The sequence below is a fragment of the Schistocerca piceifrons genome, chromosome X (genome assembly GCF_021461385.2).
Source record: "Schistocerca piceifrons isolate TAMUIC-IGC-003096 chromosome X, iqSchPice1.1, whole genome shotgun sequence".
Lineage (NCBI taxonomy): Eukaryota > Metazoa > Arthropoda > Insecta > Orthoptera > Acrididae > Schistocerca > Schistocerca piceifrons.
The window spans coordinates 192,534,335-192,555,583 of record NC_060149.1 but is presented as its reverse complement, the minus strand read 5'-3'; the positions used below and the strand labels follow the sequence as shown (position 1 = coordinate 192,555,583).

Here is a 21,249-nt window from a genome sequence, read left to right as displayed (position 1 = left end):
CAAGAGGTAGAAAGTTACTGTACCTATGCAGAAAAACGCAAAAAACGGTTGTTAGCAATTTCCACAAATTGGGCCACATTTATCTAAATAACTAACCTTAGCAGATGGCTCCAGTTTCAACTGTACTTTCTTTCGACATTCGTTTAGAAAGCCATTTTCCCCATTTTCGAAATCCTGTAGCCCTTACAAAGATAAACCTGATTTTTGGGTACCAAAAGTACTAATTGTGGGTATGGCCGCTTCCATAACTTCTTTTCATGGTAAAACGTCGAAATTTATACCATGTGTTCTTAAGATGGTGTTCTCAGGAACCTTGAAACTTTGTTCAGTGTTATTATCCATTATCGAAGACCAGAGGTTCAAAGTTACCACACTTAATGCACATAAATTATGAACACATGACAAGGATCCTCAGACCATCGCAAGGGTTCTGTGGTCACGAAACTATGTTTTTAGTTGTCATTTTCAATTGTCATTTTTTCATCAATAAAACTTTATTATGTTCCATAAAAGTAAACGTGGTCCGTCGTAGGCTGTATTGTGATTTTAATCGTGTGATTAGTTAATTTCGACTACCTGTCACTGTCAAGTGCCTGTAAAACCAACACAGAAAAACACTACGTTGTCTGCATACATTGCCATGTATAAATAACAGTTTACACACCTCACATTAAGACAAAACTTTACTGCACAAATTTCTTACAACCACATGGTAACTGACAGCAGCTGGTAATTTGTTGTAATAGATTCATTTTCATCCAAAGACCTTAAGACTCTAGATTGCATGTATCATACGCACATTACATATTTGCTGGCATGCCAGACTTAGTTGATGTCATGTATAAAAACAGTCATCGACCAAAGAATACATTACGGGTATACAAATGGAAATAAAATATTATATAAAGTACATGGCCTATCACAGGGCAAAGTACATTATTTTAAACATCATATTAACAAAAGTATACACGAGGTACATCCAAAGTTCCACAGATAACAGAAATAGAATATTTCATCAACTGCTGGCGTGTCAGATATAACGATTGCCTTATATCGTAAGTAATCAGTGTATGAAAACTGTTTCTAGGCACACAGAAGCCAGACCCAACAACCAATATGCAATGCTGAAAGGGTGGTGACGAAATGTTACTGCGCTAAAAAATGTATCAGCCAGTATTGGGATCATAAGGTACTTCATGACTTACGGTGTATGACAGTATCATAATATAAAATACATTAAAAATCATGGGATCGGTTCAATATCAAGAGAAATAACTATACATGAGAAGAAACAGAAAGAGTTATGTGGCCACATAAAGTAAGCATAACACTAAAATGTAAAATGTGTAAAAATCAATTTCATAGTCCTAAATTAATAGCAGTTTGTTACTCAACATTCACTACATCAAACGTAATTGGATACATAGAGCTTCCAAAACAATGTTCTCACAATCATATTCATGCTTATAATGTTGAGCAAATACATGGTAACACATCATATTGTTTGAGGAAAGATATATAGTAACCTATAGCAGAATTACGACGGAAACAGGTATACAATATTATATGACGCATATCAAGTAAATGGATGAGCTAATACACACTACTTATTCAGAATAAAAAAGGTGTCAACAATTGTAAAATGTAGGGAGGGACAGCAAATAATGCTTGACTTGCAACGAGAAGTGTGGGAGCCACCACTGTACACGACATAACATGTATACTGTTATCATGATATAAATTCCGTTGTAATATTGTAAAATACATATAAAAACATTTTGGTCAGTTCAATAAAAATACGCCATATTGCAAAATGACGCCCGAAAATAATGGCAAAAATAAGAAACTGAGCATAACACTAAAATATGAACCATAGTCCTAAGGCAGAGCAGTTTGTGAAGATAACATTCAACATTACTGCGTCACACATTATTGGGTACGTAAAAATGTCAAAAATTTTTTCTCACTATCATATACGTGACTCTCATGTTGAGCAAGTACATGGAAACGCATCACATACTTTGAAGAGAGATATATGGTAACCAATAGCAGAACTAAGGAATTAACAGGTACGAATTACTATATGTACATCGACTGATGGACGAGCTAAGGCATGTATGATGGGCACTCCACGCCAATAAAGGCTGTCTTGACCTGTAATTTATTCGATGATGCCACCTGGCAGCGTAAGCACCTTACAAAAAATTATTTTGACACAGAAATTCTTTGTACTTGCAAATCAAATACCGCATTTTTGGTATATGGAAGGTATGGCCTAAAAATATTGTGTATTTTCATGTAAAGTAGTGTAAAGTGAACTTTCATTGGATGCGAGGCGATTTTGTGTTAACCTTATATTATGAGTACTTATTTGTTGTTTATGTTAGTCAAAATAATTAAATATGTCGAAGTATATAAACAAAATGTGAAAACTTATCTACACAGTTCGTTTTATATGAACAGCACACCTCTGTTGCAATAAGGAAAAATGTTCATGTCAGAGCACAAAAAAGACGAATATGCTCCTTTTTAAAAGATTCCAACAGAAAAGTGGGTAACCAGCTGCCTTAATCCTCATTCTACCTTCCTCACCAAAACTTTTGGAGTGCGAACATATTCTTGCTTTTTTGTGGTGGAAGAGAGTAACAGATAGACAGTGACGGTGGAAGGAAGGGGAGACGGTGCCACTGGAAGAGAAAGAGCGACAGTGAAAGAGAAAGAGAGAAGAGAAATGGATGAAGACAATAGCAGTGGGAGCCAAAGAGAAAGGAGAAGTGATCATCATAGTGGCAGTAAAAGAGAAAGAGAGATGGTAGATGGATGGAGATAGTAGCAGTGGGAGCAAAGGAGAGAGGAGGCAGTGGAAATGAAAAATAGAGATGAGTGGAGATCATACATGGACTTGGAACGTCTGGACCTCTCCCCCCGACCGCAGCGAACTTAAGCACGTAAAAACTTGCTCACTTTCCCACATTTCCCAGTCTAGAGGTCAAAACTCTGGGCAGACCATCCCCATGAATATGCGTGGAGAGGAGACAATGGTGGCTGAAGTGAAAGACAGCCGACTGTAAGTGAGAGAGAAAGAGACAGTGAGAGACAAAGAATGGGACAAGTGGCAGTGAGAGGGAAATACTGTGTATGAAGCCAGAATGAAATTTTCACTCTGCAGCGGAGTGTGCGCTGATATGAAACTTCCTGGCAGATTAAAACTGTGTGCCCGACCGAGACTCGAACTCGGGACCTTTGCCTTTCGCGGGCAAGTGCTCTGCCGTCTGAGCTACCGAAGCACGACTCACGCCCGGTACTCACAGCTTTACTTCTGCCAGTACCTCGTCTCCTACCTTCCAAACTTTACAGAAGCTCTCCTGCGAACCTTGCAGAACTAGCACTCCTGAAAGAAAGGATATTGCGGAGACATGGCTTAGCCACAGCCTGGGGGATGTTTCCAGAATGAAATTTTCACTCTGCAGCGGAGCGTGCGCTGATATGAAATTTCCTGGCAGATTAAAAATGTGTGCCCGACCGAGACTCGAACTCGGAACCTTTGCCTTTCGCGGGCAAGTGCTCTGAGCACTTGCCCGCGAAAGGCAAAGGTCCCGAGTTCGAGTCTCGGTCGGGCACACAGTTTTAATCTGCCAGGAAGTTTCATACTGTGTATGAAGGCTTCACTAGAAAGAGAGTCTGGGTAAAATGATTCAAAATGTTCTGTATTAAAAGTGCGTGAATATGTTCGCAAGGCAAAATTTTTGGTGAGTACGGCAGAATAAGGATTGAAGCAGATGGTTCCCCATTTTCCTGTCAGTCTCTTAAAGAAGAGCATATTCGCCTTTCTGTGTCTGACAGTAGCGTTTTCCAGCTGATAATAGAAAACACCCAGTTTCACAACTACAAGTAAAGTGGTCTTTCTTATGAAGTTTTAAATTTTGTTATTGTGATGTATAGGAGGTAGCTTCATCACAAAGAATAACTACAGATGAGGCATTTCATGCAATGCAAAATGTCAATGGACAAAAATTTTATTGTTAACAGTTGCGGTCATTCTTCCTCAGTCACTAGTCAAGCAAAAGAATAATTATTCATCGTCTTTAGCAAACGAAATTTTAAAAAAGCTGCAAAATACGAGCAGCAGTTATTTTTGTCAGGAAGATAAACAGTGTAAAATACCTCGTTTTGCTTCTCACTATACATGAAACTTCTCTACACTGTAATTTCCTATGTCCAATCGATAGAGCAACCTCCAATAAGTCTGCTACAGTATTCAATTCAAGTGGATTTACTGAGGCTGCCAGCAAAGCATGAAGGACAATTGATGTTTCCAGCAGCGGTTGAATACCACAGCTGTGCCGCGCAATACTGACTTTTTTACCGCCCCATTGCACAATAGTACAATGGAGCTGAGGCCAGCGTGGCACAATATTGGCATATTGGTATGATATTGCTTACAGAACACTCGTTCGACCAACACTTGAATACTGCTCGTCAGTATGGGATCCGTACGAAATAGGACTGATAGAGGAAATAGAGAAGATCCATAGAAGAGCAGCGCGTTTCGTTACAGGTTCATTTTGTAAGCGCGGAAGCTTCAAGGAGATGCGCAGTCAACTCCTGTGGCAAACAGTGCACGAGAAGTGCTCTGCATCATTGTCTACTGATGAAGTTCCGAGAGCATACGTTCCTAAAAGAAACAACTAATACATTGCTTCCTCCTACGCATATCTCGCGGAAAGGTTGTCAAGATAAAACTGCAGAGATTCAACCCCACACGGAGGTATACCAGCAATCGTGTTTCCTGCGAACGACACGCTACTGGAACAGGAATACACAAAGTACCCTCAGATTGCGGAGTGTAGATGTAGACGTAGAATGACTACGGAGAATTATCCCACCCCTATACACCTGCACCCATATTCAGCAAATAACTGTAAAATGTAGTACTTTTTATTGTACCGTACATTCATGTTTCCGGAAGTTACCATTCCAGGATGGAGGGTGGGAACAATGACTGCTTGTAGCCTGCGTTTGAGCTGTTAACCCTTTGTGCGTCACATTTAGATAAAAAATTGGGGAAAATTTTTTTGTAATGAATATTTACTGTACATGTTGCATATATGCCATATCCATTGCAAAAGTTCTTTTGAAGCTATTGGTTAATAAATAAAATAATGATTCCAAATGGCATCATTAGAAATTACATAATAATTACTCAAAAAATGCGTATATAACTGTATTGTAAACTTACCGTATTTCTTTCCCTTGCCCTTGAGGAACTACGTAAAGTTGGTTCCATAACCAAGAATTTCACTACACACAGCATAAAACTAAACACAACAGTTATTTTTCACTCACAAATTCAGTAGCACAACTCACGACACTTCTCTGTTCTGCACTTCAAACAAAGGGCGAGTCACGAAAGCAAACGCCACTGTGATCTGTTGGAACTACGTGAAGCGATGCCAAACGGTATCATTGAAGCATTAGGAAGCTAAAAAAAGCCATTTTGAATCGCAAACGCAGAAAGGGTTAATTGCCTAACAGCATCCGCACGATCTTTGCGGTACAAATACGTAGCTAGGTTGATGAATTTTCGTAGTTTCGGTTCTGAAAGCCGGTTCTTGAGGTTTTCCTCGCATGTTCTCTCGATATGTATAGCAGACGTCTTCACTGTCTGCCAGTTAATCGTTTTCAACGTATCTGATACACTCTCGCGAAAAACAGTCATAGGACCACTGCAGCGCTCTTCTTTGTAGACACTCGGTATTCCCTATTAGACCGACCTGAAAAGAACCCCATATGCTTGAACAGTTTTCTAGTATGGAACGTACAAATATTTCGCATGCGATCTGTTTTTCAGACAAACTGTAGTTTCCCGGTATTCAATCAATCAATTTAAACCTGCCATTGCCTTTACCTATAACTGAGACTATATGATCATTCCATTCGTAGATCTGCACATTTGTACTCGGAAATATTTATGAATCTTGACTGGGTAGTCGTAACTCATTAATGTTGTAGTCGAAGGATGTCAGATTTTACGCTTGGTGAAGTATACATCTTTGCATTTGTCAATATTAATAACTAATTTTACCAGGTTGATGAGTTACCGAAATCTATTTGAAAAGAGTTTCCTCACTGCTAACTGCATCACATTCGAAAAGTCTGGAATTACAGCTAACATTACCCATTAGAGATAACTTGTACGTTATACAATAGTAAACATCTACATCTTACCCCCGCAAACCATCTTAATAAGTATAATAATATTTTCGCCTCCTCCAACTCCATTCGCGCGGGGTATGCGGGAAAGCAGAATTCCTCTAATTTTAGCGCAGTCTTTATTACTTTGTAGGAGGTCACAGGTTTCTCGGCTCGTCTTGTAACATAGGCTGATGGAATTAGTAGAGTAAGGCACTCCGGGATTTACAACACTTTAGTTGTTACCTCTCCCACTGTAGTTTTTCGAGGATGTCTGTGACGCCGTCGTGCCGACTATACAAACCTGTGACCAATCGTGCTGCTCTTCTTTGAATCTTCTGTACCTGTTCCATTAATCAAGTTGATATGGGCCCACATCAGCGAATAATGCTCAAGAATTGTTCGAACTAGCGTTTCGTAAGCCACCTTTTTGGTGCGCCTGATGCACTTCTTCAGCGTACGTACAATAAAGCTGATTCCGGCATGTGCCTTCCCCACAGCTGGATTTATGTAGTAGTTGCTTCTTAGATCACTCTGGACGGTGTTTCCCAGATTAAATTGGTGACTCATTCCAGTGACAGACTATCTATCGCCAAAGTCTCGTCTCATTTCCTCCGTGCACGTGCTTTGTTTACTAAGGGTCGGTGTGGAACTAATCTAAGGGTTTGTTGAAGTCACAAAATACAATATCAACCCAGCTCCAATATCTCTGGATCTCATGAATGAACAGAACAAACTGGGTGGCACACCGTCAGTGCTTGTGATATCCTTGTTTATTCCCACGTAGGAGTTGTTCGATTTTCAAAAAAGTCATCATTGCGAGTACAATATACGTTCCATAATTCTGCATGAAGTTTACGTCAACCAGATACTTCTACTCTCTTGCGCATCGTTCTTGCTGTCCTTATTATGTAGATCGAAACGATCTGCAAGTATTTTTTCATAATATGTGTGACATATTTACCGGAATCACCCTCTTATGCTCATTGTACATTACTAGAACACATTTCAAACTGAAACATAATGCACGCATGAGGTATATAGCATCTTTTTAGACGTAGCAGATGGTTTGGCCTTTAACCGTAGCTGTATTTACACCCGCTTCTTTGTTGTTAATTACCAGGTGGCGATACTGATGCCTTGTTTGCTAACTGGTTGTTATTTGTTGGCAGCAATGCGGCCCCCACGGGAAGGAGCTGGATTACGCGTGGTCGCGGCAGTCGGTCGTTGCAAAGCAGGGATATGAGGTGAGTAACGAATCTCTTCTTACCCATTAATAACTGTAATCCTGAGAAAGATCCGTTGTGCTATTTAGTGAATTACCAATCTAAAGAGCATTTCGCCGTTGCTCAAGCAACACACAGTTGCGTGTTTCCCTCTCTTATAACAGTGACTAAAAGTGCAGTCTCTGTAGTGCCACCATTCTAGCAGTCACATTCCGTAGAAAAAAATGTCAGGGTTTCTAGATCTGTTAAATGCTGAAGTACCAAACACACAACCGAGCCCAAAGAGATACGAAACGCTCATGACAGGTATATATGAAATCTTGTGGAGGTCTGCACGTCAGCCACGACACCTTACCGTAGATCTTGCCGTAACTTTCCATAGGTAAAGAAAAACCTTTTAGCTGACATATTAGAATCGAGAAATCGATTTATATTATCATTTGCATCAGCGAAAAAGGATTTCAAAATAACTGGACTTAACCATAATTCTTGGCAATCGGTTTGATGGTCAGCAACGTTCCAATAAAATATTGTCCCATTCCAAAATGAAGGAAGATTAGGGTTTCACGTCCCGTCTAAAATGGGGTTATTGGAAAAGGGAATAAGATTAGGGTTTAACATAACAGTGAAGTCAGTTAAAACCTAAAGTTGGGTGACCAGAAGGGGTTTGAGCCAACGGCATTGCCGCGGTGTTAACATCGGTTCCCGTCGGATTACCGAAGGTAAGTGCCGTCGGGCTGCGCTAGCAATTGGATGGGTAACCGTCCGTTCTGCCGAGCGCTGTTGGCAAGCGGGGTGAACTCAGCCCTTGTGAGGCAAACTGAGGAGCTACTTGATTGTGAAGTAACGGCTCCGGTCTCGTAAACTTACAAATGGCCGGGAGAATGGTACCCTGTTCAGATGCTCCACCATATTCGCAACCAAAGGGGCTAAGGATGACACGGCGGCCGGTCGGTACCGTTGAGCTTTCATGGTCTGTTCGGGCAGAGTTCAGTTTAATTTAGTTTAGAAGGGGGTTTGAACCATCGTCTTCCCGAAAGCGAGTTCACAGATAGTGGAAGCGTAGGGAAGGAAATCGGCTTCACGGTAACTACCCCAGTCTCTGTGACATCCTGGCTGAACAGGCCATAGATTTTCAGCAGAGAAGAAAAAGCTTCAACATGTAGTATTCTTGAAATTATACAGATTGGCCAAAGTAAAATTCGCCCGATATATATATATATATATATATATATATATATATATATATATATAATTTACGTTTGTAAGTGAACAGGAGACCTGCTCTATACGCAAGATGCTGGAAATGACCGCTGTGAGCGGTTAGTCACACTATGAGACACGCCTAACAGCTCCGCGTCAAATATGGCAGGTGTATCGTTTTTTACGTTCTGTTGCTGTGCGTTGGGATTGTTTAAGAACACCTGATCCTTGAACTCTTCCCGCAGACAAAAATTACACGCATAGAGTGAGATCAGGCGATCTTGAAGGCCAGGAGATTTAACTGCCTTTTCCGACTGACATCTCCTCAACGATCACCACACGAACTCGTGCCAGAGTTATTTGCGGCATGCGGTGTTGAAGCTCTGTCTTATCAAAAGCATCCACATAGTCAGTTTCTGGTAACTGATTACAGACTTTTCGGACAAGTTTTATTTTGGCCATTCTGTGTGAGCAGACGACGTGTGTCCAAATTATTAAAAAAGAAGTGAGTGATTGCTCCACCATTTTTCAAAATCTCTTAATCGTGGAAAATCTGAGCCAGATCCTTAAACTATTGTAACGCATTATTTGAAGCCGCATATTATCGATCGGCGATATACCGTTAATCATCAGGATAGAGGATGAGAAATTTGGTAGTGTTAATTAGCTACTGCGTGCCAACAGTGAAAAACAAGCACTTGCGCATCAAAAACTTTCCGGACAAAAGAGCTTTCCATAACTGAGAGCACTGATCAACGATACTGATGTTCGATTACCTTCCCATTTGGCTGTCTGAACCTGAATTTGTTTCCTCCGGGGTTTTGCAGCGCATTTGAGAGTTACGGACATGCCCTCTTCAAGGGCTATGAGACACGCTTGACACATAATTCCTGTATGACAGACATACATGTAAGACTTTTAGAAAAGAAATGAAAGAGGCTATGCTGTAAAAGAATACGTGATAATCGTATACTTGTGGTAGAAATGTATTAGACAAGTGTCTAATAATTTACGCTGTTCTTTTCTGAAAACTATTGACGTGCACCGACTCCAGACACATGTGCGTATTATGTAATTTTTTACTAAAATGTCATTATGACAAATACGCTTAAAAAGCGAAAAACTGTATCATCCAAGAATGTGAGACAACTCGTTTACATAGTAATAACATAAACTGCGAATATGAATTCATTTGTCGGTGTAGCTTGTAAGTAGGAGAGACTTTCCAAACTTCCATAATTTTTTACTAAAGCTTATACGCTCAATAGAAGTATAAGGAGCAGAGACAGGCAAGCAAAATCTAACAGAGGTACACTTACGCTCTTGTAGTCTTGCTTCAAGAAATATCGACAGATGAGAAAGAAGAACTTTTCACCAGATTGGTAGTTACATGTCTGTCTCTGAATGCACACTGTATAGACTAAATACAAAGCCACTACACGATTACATGGAGAATAGCTCCAATATTTCTCAGTCGTCGTCTTTCAGATATTAGGTACGAATAAAATTTATGACCTCATTAAAATTTGCCGTAAATTCTACGAAATAAATGTCAGTTATAAGTGTCGGACCAGTGGAATAAAGATGTCAGAAATACGGCTTCTTCGGTCGATTTGTAATTTTTATTGCCTAGCTCTTGCACGGGTATCATTAAAAGCGCTCGACGTATTCTCCGCCAGAAAGTCTCGACAACTTGCAGAGCATTTAGGAAAAGAAGCATGACACACAGACACCTCAAGATTTCGACTAAATTACAGTCAGCAATAAATTTTCTTACTTTGACTTTTAATTAAGTTAGGATGGGATGACGTCAGATATCAAGTTCAAGCAAAAGACGTGTCAATTAGCGATGAAAATGCTATAACTGACAGCTAATATCGTTCTATTAACAACTTAATCTTTTAATGCAAGCGCCTAAGGCCCTTGTACCTAGACATCATACGTTTCGAGTGTGCTTCTCTTGTGCTTCGATTTCTGATCGATACCTGTCCTTCCTCAAACTGAAATGCAGAATGATATTTTGCCTTCATTTCACCTCGATATGAATGTTTATATCTAAATTTCATTTCACTGGCTACACTGCACACACTTCGTACACTAAATGTAGTTATAAAACCTAGCGATGTACCTTGAAGGCGGTGAACTTTGTGGAACGGCCATGCAGGTACATCGTTTTATACACCGGGTGAAAACATATGACGTTGTCAGCTGAGAGACCCTATTTGGATAGGTTTCCATTCCTTGCACGCAGTAGCAGCTTTCCTTCACAAAGCACAGGTTTTTTAAGTAGTGTCCAATGTAGGTGACTATGACGAAAGCATATAGAGTTTATTGTCAAGTTTTCGTTATTGATGTTGATGAGGATGAGAAGGGAGGTACAGTTTCAAACCCGATGTCGGCAAATAGCCTGCTACTCTCGAAAAGCGTTAAAGGGACCGCCGAGCTTAACGTCCCCATCCTACGAATAATTAGCAGCTGTACCTCACCACATCGCCTCCACTTGGCAGCCGAATGCTGACGATGAAAACTTCTTCCACCACCAGTATTTGAACCAGCTATATCGTTAGAAAATGTAGCTAAACCGAAATGACTCTGCAAACGAAATACAACATTTTGATCTAAGTAATTTTGCCGCCACAAGTTGATTCAATGTTCGGTTGTGAGGGAGATGGGAAAACAGTTTGTTACTGTCTCTCACCGTCTATTCTCCGTCCCCCCAATCCTACCACAACTTGCCGTCATCCCTGCTTCTAACGTGTGTACGATTTTGTTAATAACACCAATAAACAATATAAAATGTTATAATGTAGTAATAATAAATTATTTATCTCAACAAATGCATAAAACCTTTTTGATATAATAATAATAATAATTTGTTTAGATCGGTGATTAGTAGATTGCTTTAACGTAAACTTACGACAAATTGGAGTTCAGAGAAATACAGCATGTAAAAAGAATTAGTCCAAAAATTTGAGATGTACATACAGCGTGCAGTTGATTTGAGAACTAGAAGATTAAGAACTGTCAAAACTTTCACGTCATAATCTACACGATATAAAATTGTTGTGTGCTCTTACCGTTTCAGTATTCCACATAGCAGTGCGACTGTGAACAGGCACTATCTGATCAAAAGTCTCCAGACACACTTATGTATTGCGGTACTGACCACTAGATGTCACGACAGTAGAAAAGGAGGCGGAGAGTATTGTGTTGTCTGTAGAGACGCCGTATCAGCAGAATTGGTCGATCAGGAGAACTCAATGACTTCTAAAGTGGACTAGACACTGGATATCACCTGAGTGGCAGATGGGTTAGGGACCTTTCAACCCCTCTGCAGGTGCCCAAGTCAACCGCTAGTGATGTGATTGTGAAGCAGAAACGCGAAGAAACAACAACAGCTAAACCGAGACCAGCCAGCACTCGTGCTGATGGACAGGGACCGTCGAGCATTGCAGAGGGTGATTGTAAAAAAAATCGCATGAAATCAGCGGAAAGAATCACTCTTACGTTCCAAAATACTGTCAGCAATCGGGCTAACACGTTGACGGTGTGCAGGGAGTTAAAAGAATGGGCAGAATGGTCGAGCACCTTCTCGTAAGCCAAAAGTTTCTGTAGTCAGTGCTTAGCGGTACTTGTGGTAGAGTAAAATGCGAAGTGATGAATCACACTATACCATGTAGCAGTCCGAAGGAAGGGTTTAGGTTTGGAAAATGCCTGGAGAACGTTTCCTGCCTTCACGTGCCAACAGTGAACTGGGGCGGAGATGGTGTTACGGTAGAGGGAAGATTTTCTTGTTTGGGGTGTGCTCACTTACTGCAGTCGAGAAAACGCTAACTGCTGAAAGACTCGAACACATGTTGCAGCACTGTGTAATGCACACTGTAGAGGAACAGTTTGGAGATTATGATTGTATTAGCATGACAATGCACTCTGTCATAAAGCAGTGTGTGTGAGACAACGGTCTGTGGCCAATAATTTCACTGAAATGGACTGGCCACTCCAGAGTCCCAACCTCAACCCAATGGAACGCCTTCTGGAAGAGTTGCAACGTTGACGTCAGCAGGTTAACATTGTCGGGTCTGGTTTCAAAGAGACACTTACTTCAAGGTCACTGATAAGGTTACACACTTGGTTTAGTTATAATAAGGGTCACCCCCTCCCCTCCCCTGGGGAATCACCGGCAGATGAGCAAGCTCACCCCAAACCCTCTCCCTCTCGCCTCCCCTCCTCCCAGAGAGGTGATAGAAAAGCTAGGCCCATATGAATCGATTGCTTCCCTTCCCTCTCCTTTATTATACTGGGTGTTCCATTTCTCTGATAACTGCCTATGTGGCGCAGTAGATGCCAGGCAGCGAGCGCTCCGCTGCCCAGCGGTCAGATGCCGTTGCCCGGCGATCAGATGCCGTGTCGCCCGTCTATTGCTGCGGTATGACATGACCATATTTAAAAGATAAACAAATAAATTTTGTACTCGCGCAAGGAGATGCTGGAACCGCCTGCCATTATTTTCCACGCATTTCTGACATCTACTCAAGAAATTATACATCACATGATGTAATTCTCTGAGATATTGAATTAACTGATTCACAGATATTATATCCTTGAGTTTCTCTATCGTGTGAGAATTTGTTGTGTGCACTTTGTCCTTCAATGCACCCCAAAAATAAAAAACGGACTGAGTTAAATCAGGACTTCTGGGGGGTCAGATATCGTTCCCAATCATTCTTTCATCGAACACATCGTGACTTGCGTGCAAAGAAACACTGGCCGTATGAGCCCTTGCCAAATCAAATGGTTCAAATGGCTCTGAGCACTATGGGACTCAACTGCTGTGGTCATAAGTCCCCTAGAACTTAGAACTACTTAAACCTAACTAACCTAAGGACAGCACACAACACCCAGCCATCACGAGGCAGAGAAAATCCCTGACCCCGCCGGGAATCGAACCCGGGAACCCGGGCGTGGGAAGCGAGAACGCTACCGCACGACCACGAGATGCGGGCTTGCCAAATCCTCTTGAAGAAATGCGAAACTCCGTTCTCTTTCACTCAGTTCATTACAAACGGTCAAAAAAAAAAAAAAAAAAAATTTGCACATATCTTTCACTTGTAACTGTCATTAAAAAAATGGGCCTATTATTCTGTCACCACTAACTGCGCGCCACACCCCTATCTTCTGATCATGAAGGGTTTCCTCATGAAGCACAACAAGTCTATCTGTGCTCCAATGTCGTCAGTTTTGGGAATTAACATACCCGTGTAAATGGAAACGAGCCTCGTCTGAAAACAGAATGAGGTGAGGATCCATTTTACCGTTATGCATTTGTTTTAAAGTCCATTCGCAAAACTTAATGCTGTGCACAGGATCACCAGGTCGAAGTTCTTGTACTACTTATACTTTATACAGAGATGCACGATATTTGTGTTTGCTCCGAAAGACGTCTCAGGGATTTTTAGGGGAATTTTCCAGGCGGTAAGCAATGTCATCGAGACGAGCTGCTGTGAGCACTGTACGTCATCGTTTGCGTTTCTTGTCTTTAACACTTCCCGTTTCACGAAATTTATTCACTAATTTGTGAACTGCATCACGATTCTGAACTCGAATACCTGCAAACTTCTGTTCAAACAATCTCCGAACGGTACGAGCGGACTATGTTCGCACATACGAATCGTAAATAAACACTCCTTGTGGAATTGAATAATTCGCTCTTGCCATTGCTGTGTTCGCAAAACTTCCCTGTTACACTCGTGATGCCTGATTCACTGCTCAAATGACATTGTCTGACAAGGTGCGTATGTCTGTACATTCTCCACAAAAGAGGGGGGGGGGGGGCATGGGTTAGTCTCGTGGGACCCATTCGACCGGCAGGCGCGATTTCCGTGGCCGGCCTGCAATACCCCTGCCAGGCGGTCATAAGATAAATGGAAAACCCTGTATTATGAATCCAGCTGCCCGAAGCCCTCCACCCTCCACATTCGAGGTCTGATCTTCACAGTGCAAGGATGTAGCTCCAGCAGAGAGAAGCCAACACTTACAGGCATAAGAAGAATAAGACTGTTTGACTTGAAAGTAAGTATCTATGAATTCTGAAATTATTAACATTGCTATTCATAAATATATTCGATTATACTTAAGTTTTGTTACTTTTCTTCCTCCAGTGCAACATGCCCTTGATCTAGTACTGAGAGAACAGCTGGACGAGAACACTGACATACCATTAGCTACACTGCCACACCAGCCAACAGATGGTCTTGCTAATTTATCAGACCTGGCGTTCAACTGGCACAGCTGCAGGTGTGTCCCTCAAGAGTGCTACTGTTTGCGAACACTTATGACGTGACTGTGAGTGGATCTAAACATGTAAATATAAGCCTGGTACAGGACTTCGACTTTGGTGTGGTAACTGAAGCTGAAATGTGGAACATGATGATGCCAAAGTCCAATAGTCGTGATGTAAGTGGGACTATCTGTGTAATATGATGGAGTATATAAAGAATAAGATGATGGACGAATATGTTCCATCCCATACTCCTAAAGAATTTCGTATGTATGGCTGTAAAGTCTCTGTATTAGATATTTACGATGAGGCAATACTAGAATTAACTTCATGTGAGACAGGCATGTACTTAAAACATTCGAGTGCTGTGAAATTAGATGATCTGTACTTTCCACTATCAATCACCACAGATACATTGTACCGCAGATGCCCATATGCAAGGGGTTTTACTGCAAGTTTGTTCACCATTTAAGCAAAAATACCGTAACTACGTACCAATTAGAGCAGTGTATTAATACCTGCATTCCCCCTGTACCAAAGTGTGTTAGCGTATAATCTATCAAGTCTACAGAGGCTGTATTGACTGAAGAAATTCCTATATACATTATCCCATCTACTGGACTGAATGCAATACAAGTCGAATTTAAGGGTTACAGAAGGCAGCTTTTTTTCAATATGCAGTGAAATTTGTGTACATATAAATCAATAAAATATTATATATATATATACATATATAAATTCTTTTTGTTGTTATTTCACACCTCAGTGTCCTATCAAACTACCTATAAAAACATAGCTTCTTACCAAGAGTCAGCCCTCACGTATCCCCGACACTGCAGCCCCTGATGCCGCCAGCCCCGACATATCAGGTCTCAATGGGCAGCCGCCATCCACAGAGCGCTGTAACAATGGGCAGACTGACATATAGTCACGTCTTCCTCATTAACGTATGAAATAAGAGACTGTGATAATATGTACACACACAAAGATTTACACACAGCAGCTTAGTGGGAACCGCCTTTGATTCCTAAACATTACCACATACTTGCTAAGCCACTGTGTCTAACATATTTTTATTATACTGCTAATATAAGTACACTGAGTAAAAGTAAGTCATTTACTTTCCTTTTTAGAACCAGCAAATTGCCATTAGGTAAAAGGAGGCCCATCAATCTGGCATCATGCATTCACATCATAATGTCTATATAAGGACTCATACATAGAAAGAAGCAGATCATTTTTAAACGCTTGAGGCAGTAAGTAAAATTTGTGCGAAATATCACACAGTGAAGGTGTAAACCACTCAGGGAACAAATAATAGTTTACAGCATACAATCTGTGGCGTCTTTCAGTGTGTTTCCTATAAAAGTTCACAAGCACTTTACATGTATTTCGTGATTTTAACAACTCGAACATGTAATAGGCAACAATTCGAATATTGTCGTCTTGGAAACAATAGTCTTCCAGCTGAAGCACTGTGACATGATCAGCAATACACAAAATAGCTGACGCCTCACTGGACATCACTTACAACATTCCCCCCACAAAAGTTAATGCCGAGCATTGTCAGTCTGCAAAGGATCATAACCTTGTTCATTCTGATGATGAACTGGCAGTAGAGGCCAGCATATTCGTCTTTTATGTTGTGATGATAAATTTTTAAAGTTGGATACAATGCTGTAAATAATGTATATTAACAGCAGATGATAAATCCACTCATGAGAGAAATGGCAAGGGGTGAAGGTGTTGAGGTGCACAGCAGGTGAGGTGAAGCAGCCACGTGACACAATAATTATGTTTTTTAACAATGCTATAGGTTGTACAATAGAGGCTGTAAATGCACCAGTGTCAGTGCGACGTCAGACCAGGAGCTGTATCCAGTGGTTTCAAACACATTTTAATGATGATAGATATGTATTCCAAGTTTGCCTAGATCCTTCCTGTGAAAGTAAAGACTGGGAGGGAAGTTACACAGATGTTCGAACAATTTCTGCAGACTTGGACGAATCGGTGCCCTGAAAACCTACAAACCAACCGCGGAAGTGAATTTCAAAATAAGTGTTTCAAATTAGTACTCAACATTCTCCCTCATGAAAGCAGGTAATGTGGAGTGCCTGAACATAAAAAAGCTCTTTGTGTATGCAATTTAAACTCCATGGTTCATACACATCGCTAGACACTCTCCCACAAATTACATTCTTATTGAACATCATATAGTTAAAATGAAACCTATTGATATATACAACAGTGGGCTTCTAAATACAGCATACAATCGTATTAAGATGGATCCTTGCAAGCAGAAATTCACCGTAGCTAATTTCTAAATACAAATCTGTGTTTCAAAAGTGTTACTTTCCTAACTGGTCAACGGAGATATTTACAGTGTCCAAAGTACATAGAACAAACCTAAGAACTTTCATCTTAAAGGACAACTAAAGTGCGAATATTGCAGAGAGTTTTTAAATGGAGGAATTATGGAAAAGTTCTGAACCGAACGTGTTTCTCATAGAGCGTGTCACAAGGCATCACGGGATCAAGGCTTTAGTGAGATGGCCTAGTTTTCCATCATCACAAAACAGTTGGGTGAAGGTTCACAATTTGGTAGTTAACAGAGTGCGCAACCTCTGACAGTGCAGTAACATAACATGACTGCTAGGAAGTGCACCAGAGGTGGCGATGATATTCTTGATAAACTCCCACTTGAACTTTGTATCTCTGGATACAACTTCTATGGACCTGGAACGAAACTAAAACAGCCTGGCTCATGGTTATAAGGCTATTAATCTGCTTGACAAACGATAAAACCGCGTATATACATCGAAGAAGGAACATGGGAATTGGACAACATATTGCAATATTCACAATTGATAAAGCAATGGATACGAAAATTAAATTGGGTGCTTGAATAATACCGAAAAAATTATGAATGCAGTTGGTCATACACTAAAGAAGAAACCCACATGTTTAAAAAGTTGCAGTCCTATCAGCAGTGATAGGGACATAAAGTGTCTTCAAGAAGAAGAAGAAGGAGAAAGGAGTAAGAAGAAGAACCTGTGTTAAAACGCCTAGGGTTCTGTGGATTATCCCGTTTCTAATTACAGTGTTGGCGGGGCTTAGGCAGTTGGTCATTAGCAGAAGAAACTGCTGCCATATTCTGAGCAGTAAAGAACGCACAAAACTCTCAGGAGCAATTACAGGAAACCAAAATGTCATAATAGGATAAAACCATACCAGAAATGACTTGGACTGCTTATTTGAAAAAGGAAGTCCCCTAAGTATTCTACTGGACAGACGACTTACCAATATAGATCTGCTTGGATTCAGCAAGAAACTGAAAATGTCAAGATTCCGTGGCGTGTTTACGTGGAATACTTTGCCGAAGACGAGCGTTGCACTGATGAGTCTGGAAATTTATAACAGCATTCCAAATACCTCTGAGGCCAACAATAAACTTTATCTATGAGGTGGCAAAATTGTGGAGATTCCTTCTGACTCTTCCAGCAATAATGATCTAAATGCAATTATAATACAATCTGTAAAAATATTTGACTTATATACAAACATTAATACATTTAAAACAGAGGTAAAAACGATAAAAACAGGTAGTAGACATTAGCCAGGACAGCTCAACAAGATCAGTATTTGATTTCTTGAGGCATTACATTTTGGTTAATAATACCGAGAAAATTTACCAGTCAGATCCACCAGTGGATATTCCACTTGTTGGCACGATACATGTCGAGTGTAATATCGCAATGAATTCATACGTTAAAAGATGACTAATACATACTATCTACAAACATTTCCCAACAGTGGAACCAGGATATCCATATTTACATCATACTCTGCAAGCGACCTGACGTGTGGCGGAGGGTACTGCTGGGAACACTAACTGATCCACCTACCCTGTTCCATTGGTGAATGGCGTGTGGGAAGAATGATTGTCACTGAGTCACTGTATTAACTCTTAATTTTTTGAATTTTTCTCGTCATGGTCATTTCATGAGGTACCGAGCAGCCCAATATACCTTCCAGTGACTGTACACGCATTAAACCATTTAAAGTGGAACGTTATTGACCAGGACGGAAATCCAGTAGATTTTCCGAGCAGAGAAAAGCATGGTACATTTTAATTTGAATCAGCGCTATGGGCATAAGGTACAAAACCACTCCACACACCTGTCAGTACTCAACTCTGCAACAGCAGGCAGTGTGGTAAAACATAAGAATTACGAGTTCCTCAAGTCAACTGTACTGAAACCTCACAATGACGTCACACCATATAACAACATGATGAACAAATCACTTTCAGAAATGTATCTCACACAGACCTTTCACTGAAGCGACATTCGATAATAACGACAAAATAAGAATTCTGATTCAGTTTCAGAATCATTTAACAATTCTGAACAACGGTTTCATCTACTTGGAAGGCACATTTATCAAGAATGATGGAAGCTCTTCAGCAGAAACATTGCAACTTACACATAACGCTTTCCACATTCTGTCTCAACATATTTGATACAAACGTAATGACGTCGAAGTCAACTGCACAAGAAATACTGGAATCATATCAACACTCAGAACTTATGTACGCGCATTAAATTCAGGCCTGAATGCTGTACAAAATACAGTATGGTTCAATCACAGATCTTTAAGTAATGACTTCAGTATGTTTATCCCTTTAAAATGTCTATGGGTTCTTTGAGGATAATAAGCGAGTCTTTTTGAACGCCAAACGAGAACTGACTCTCATTCAAATTGCTTCAGACAGTAATGTGTACATTCGACAAGTGCAAACAGCAGAAAATAAAATTGTTTAGGATAAGTTCCGCACATATCCATATCAGATGAGGACCATTTTAGACTTTTACATGTGGTAAATTCTGGAGTTCAGCTGCCATTAAGTTCTGTTAGTGGGAACACTACAAGTATCCAGTTCTACCAACAACATCAGGACATAGCTGGTCAATAGAGACAACTGTTCAACTATAAACTCCTCAATTAATTATTCTGGTGCCGCAGACAGACAGGAGAGGGAATGTGAATAAGGATTCCAGCGTATTCAACAACTGTAACCTAATCAGTTCAATAGTGTTACTGAATTCAGTATATTACCCACATGATAATCTGCAACCTGACTAGAACAATTACAAAATAAGTTTACTGTACGATATGTAGTCAAGGTTTTGCTGTTCTTACTATGTGGGTGATGAATTTGGATGCATGCTCAGCCCACAGTAGTTTAAAGAATTAGTCGAAGATCTCATGATCGACTACTCCGAGCAAAATTAGAGTATTAAGATAGGCCCTATAGACATCCTTGTTGAATTTGGAAAGGAGGAAGGAGGAGGAGATTAATGTTTAACATCCCGTCGACAGTGAGGTCATTAGAGCTGGAGCCCAAGTTCAGATTAGGGATGGGTGGGGAAGGCATTCGGCCATGCCCTTTCAAAGGTACCATCCCAGTAATTTCCTGAAGCGATTTAGGAAAATCATGGAAAACCTAAATCAGGATGGTCGGATGCACATTTGGCCCGTCTTCCCCTCGAATGCTAACCACTGTGCTAACCAGTGTGTCACCTAACTCGGTCCTGAATTTGAATCATTAGACTATTTCCCTCCAAGCACCATAGCGTACGCATTATTGTTACATAATCACGTGATAAATTACTCACCTCACACAGGTTTTGTAGAGTGATTAGTATAAATGTGTCAGTGCGGCTTCACACCAGAAGCATTCCATGACGACACCACAATGAGCGAACATCGTCACGGAAGTGCAGGGCTTTTAGGCCTGTGTGGACAGTTTGTGTCTAAAGACGCTGCATTCCTTTCATTCGCCAACACTTGAGAGGTACTGAATATCGTCGCTTCACCCAAACTGTTTAGCGCAGTATAGAGTGCCAAGATTCTACAGACAGCTGCTTGGTTGACTCACTATCACCACGGAAAGTGGTGGGATGATGACGGATTGCAGTATTAAGAAACAGCGACACCGCGCCGAATATACGATGATAAAGACAGCAAAGTTTGCTGGCTTAGCGACAATTTCAAAAGTGCATCAACAAGGGATCTTGAAGATTATAGCTGCCCAGCCATACAGAGACTCAGGAAAAAGTGTGGTAAACAGATAAGAGATAATATGTGTGCTTCAGAAAAGCACAAAGACCTTTAAGTTGGAGTATCAATAAAAGATATTGTCTTTTTTTTAAACTGTGTATTATTTTATTTATTTCACAATGCACTTAGAGGGTTCAGGTAGGTATTCATTATACACTGCCTGTGAGGTTCACTGAGTACAGGGGTTGTAAGTCTCCTCTAGACATTTTTGAAAGTGCCACCTGTGCA

The 21,249-nt window shown here is 40.6% G+C and overlaps 1 protein-coding gene across 1 annotated transcript in view; it reads left to right on the top strand.

The window, feature by feature from the left end:
- LOC124722245 (zinc finger protein rotund-like) overlaps positions 1-21,249 on the top strand; it is a 506,603-nt gene that overhangs the window by 270,857 nt on the left and 214,497 nt on the right. Inside the window, exon 4 of the mRNA XM_047247435.1 lies at positions 7,365-7,439. Coding sequence (XP_047103391.1) covers positions 7,365-7,439 — 75 coding nt within the window. The remainder of the gene's footprint in view (positions 1-7,364; positions 7,440-21,249) is intronic.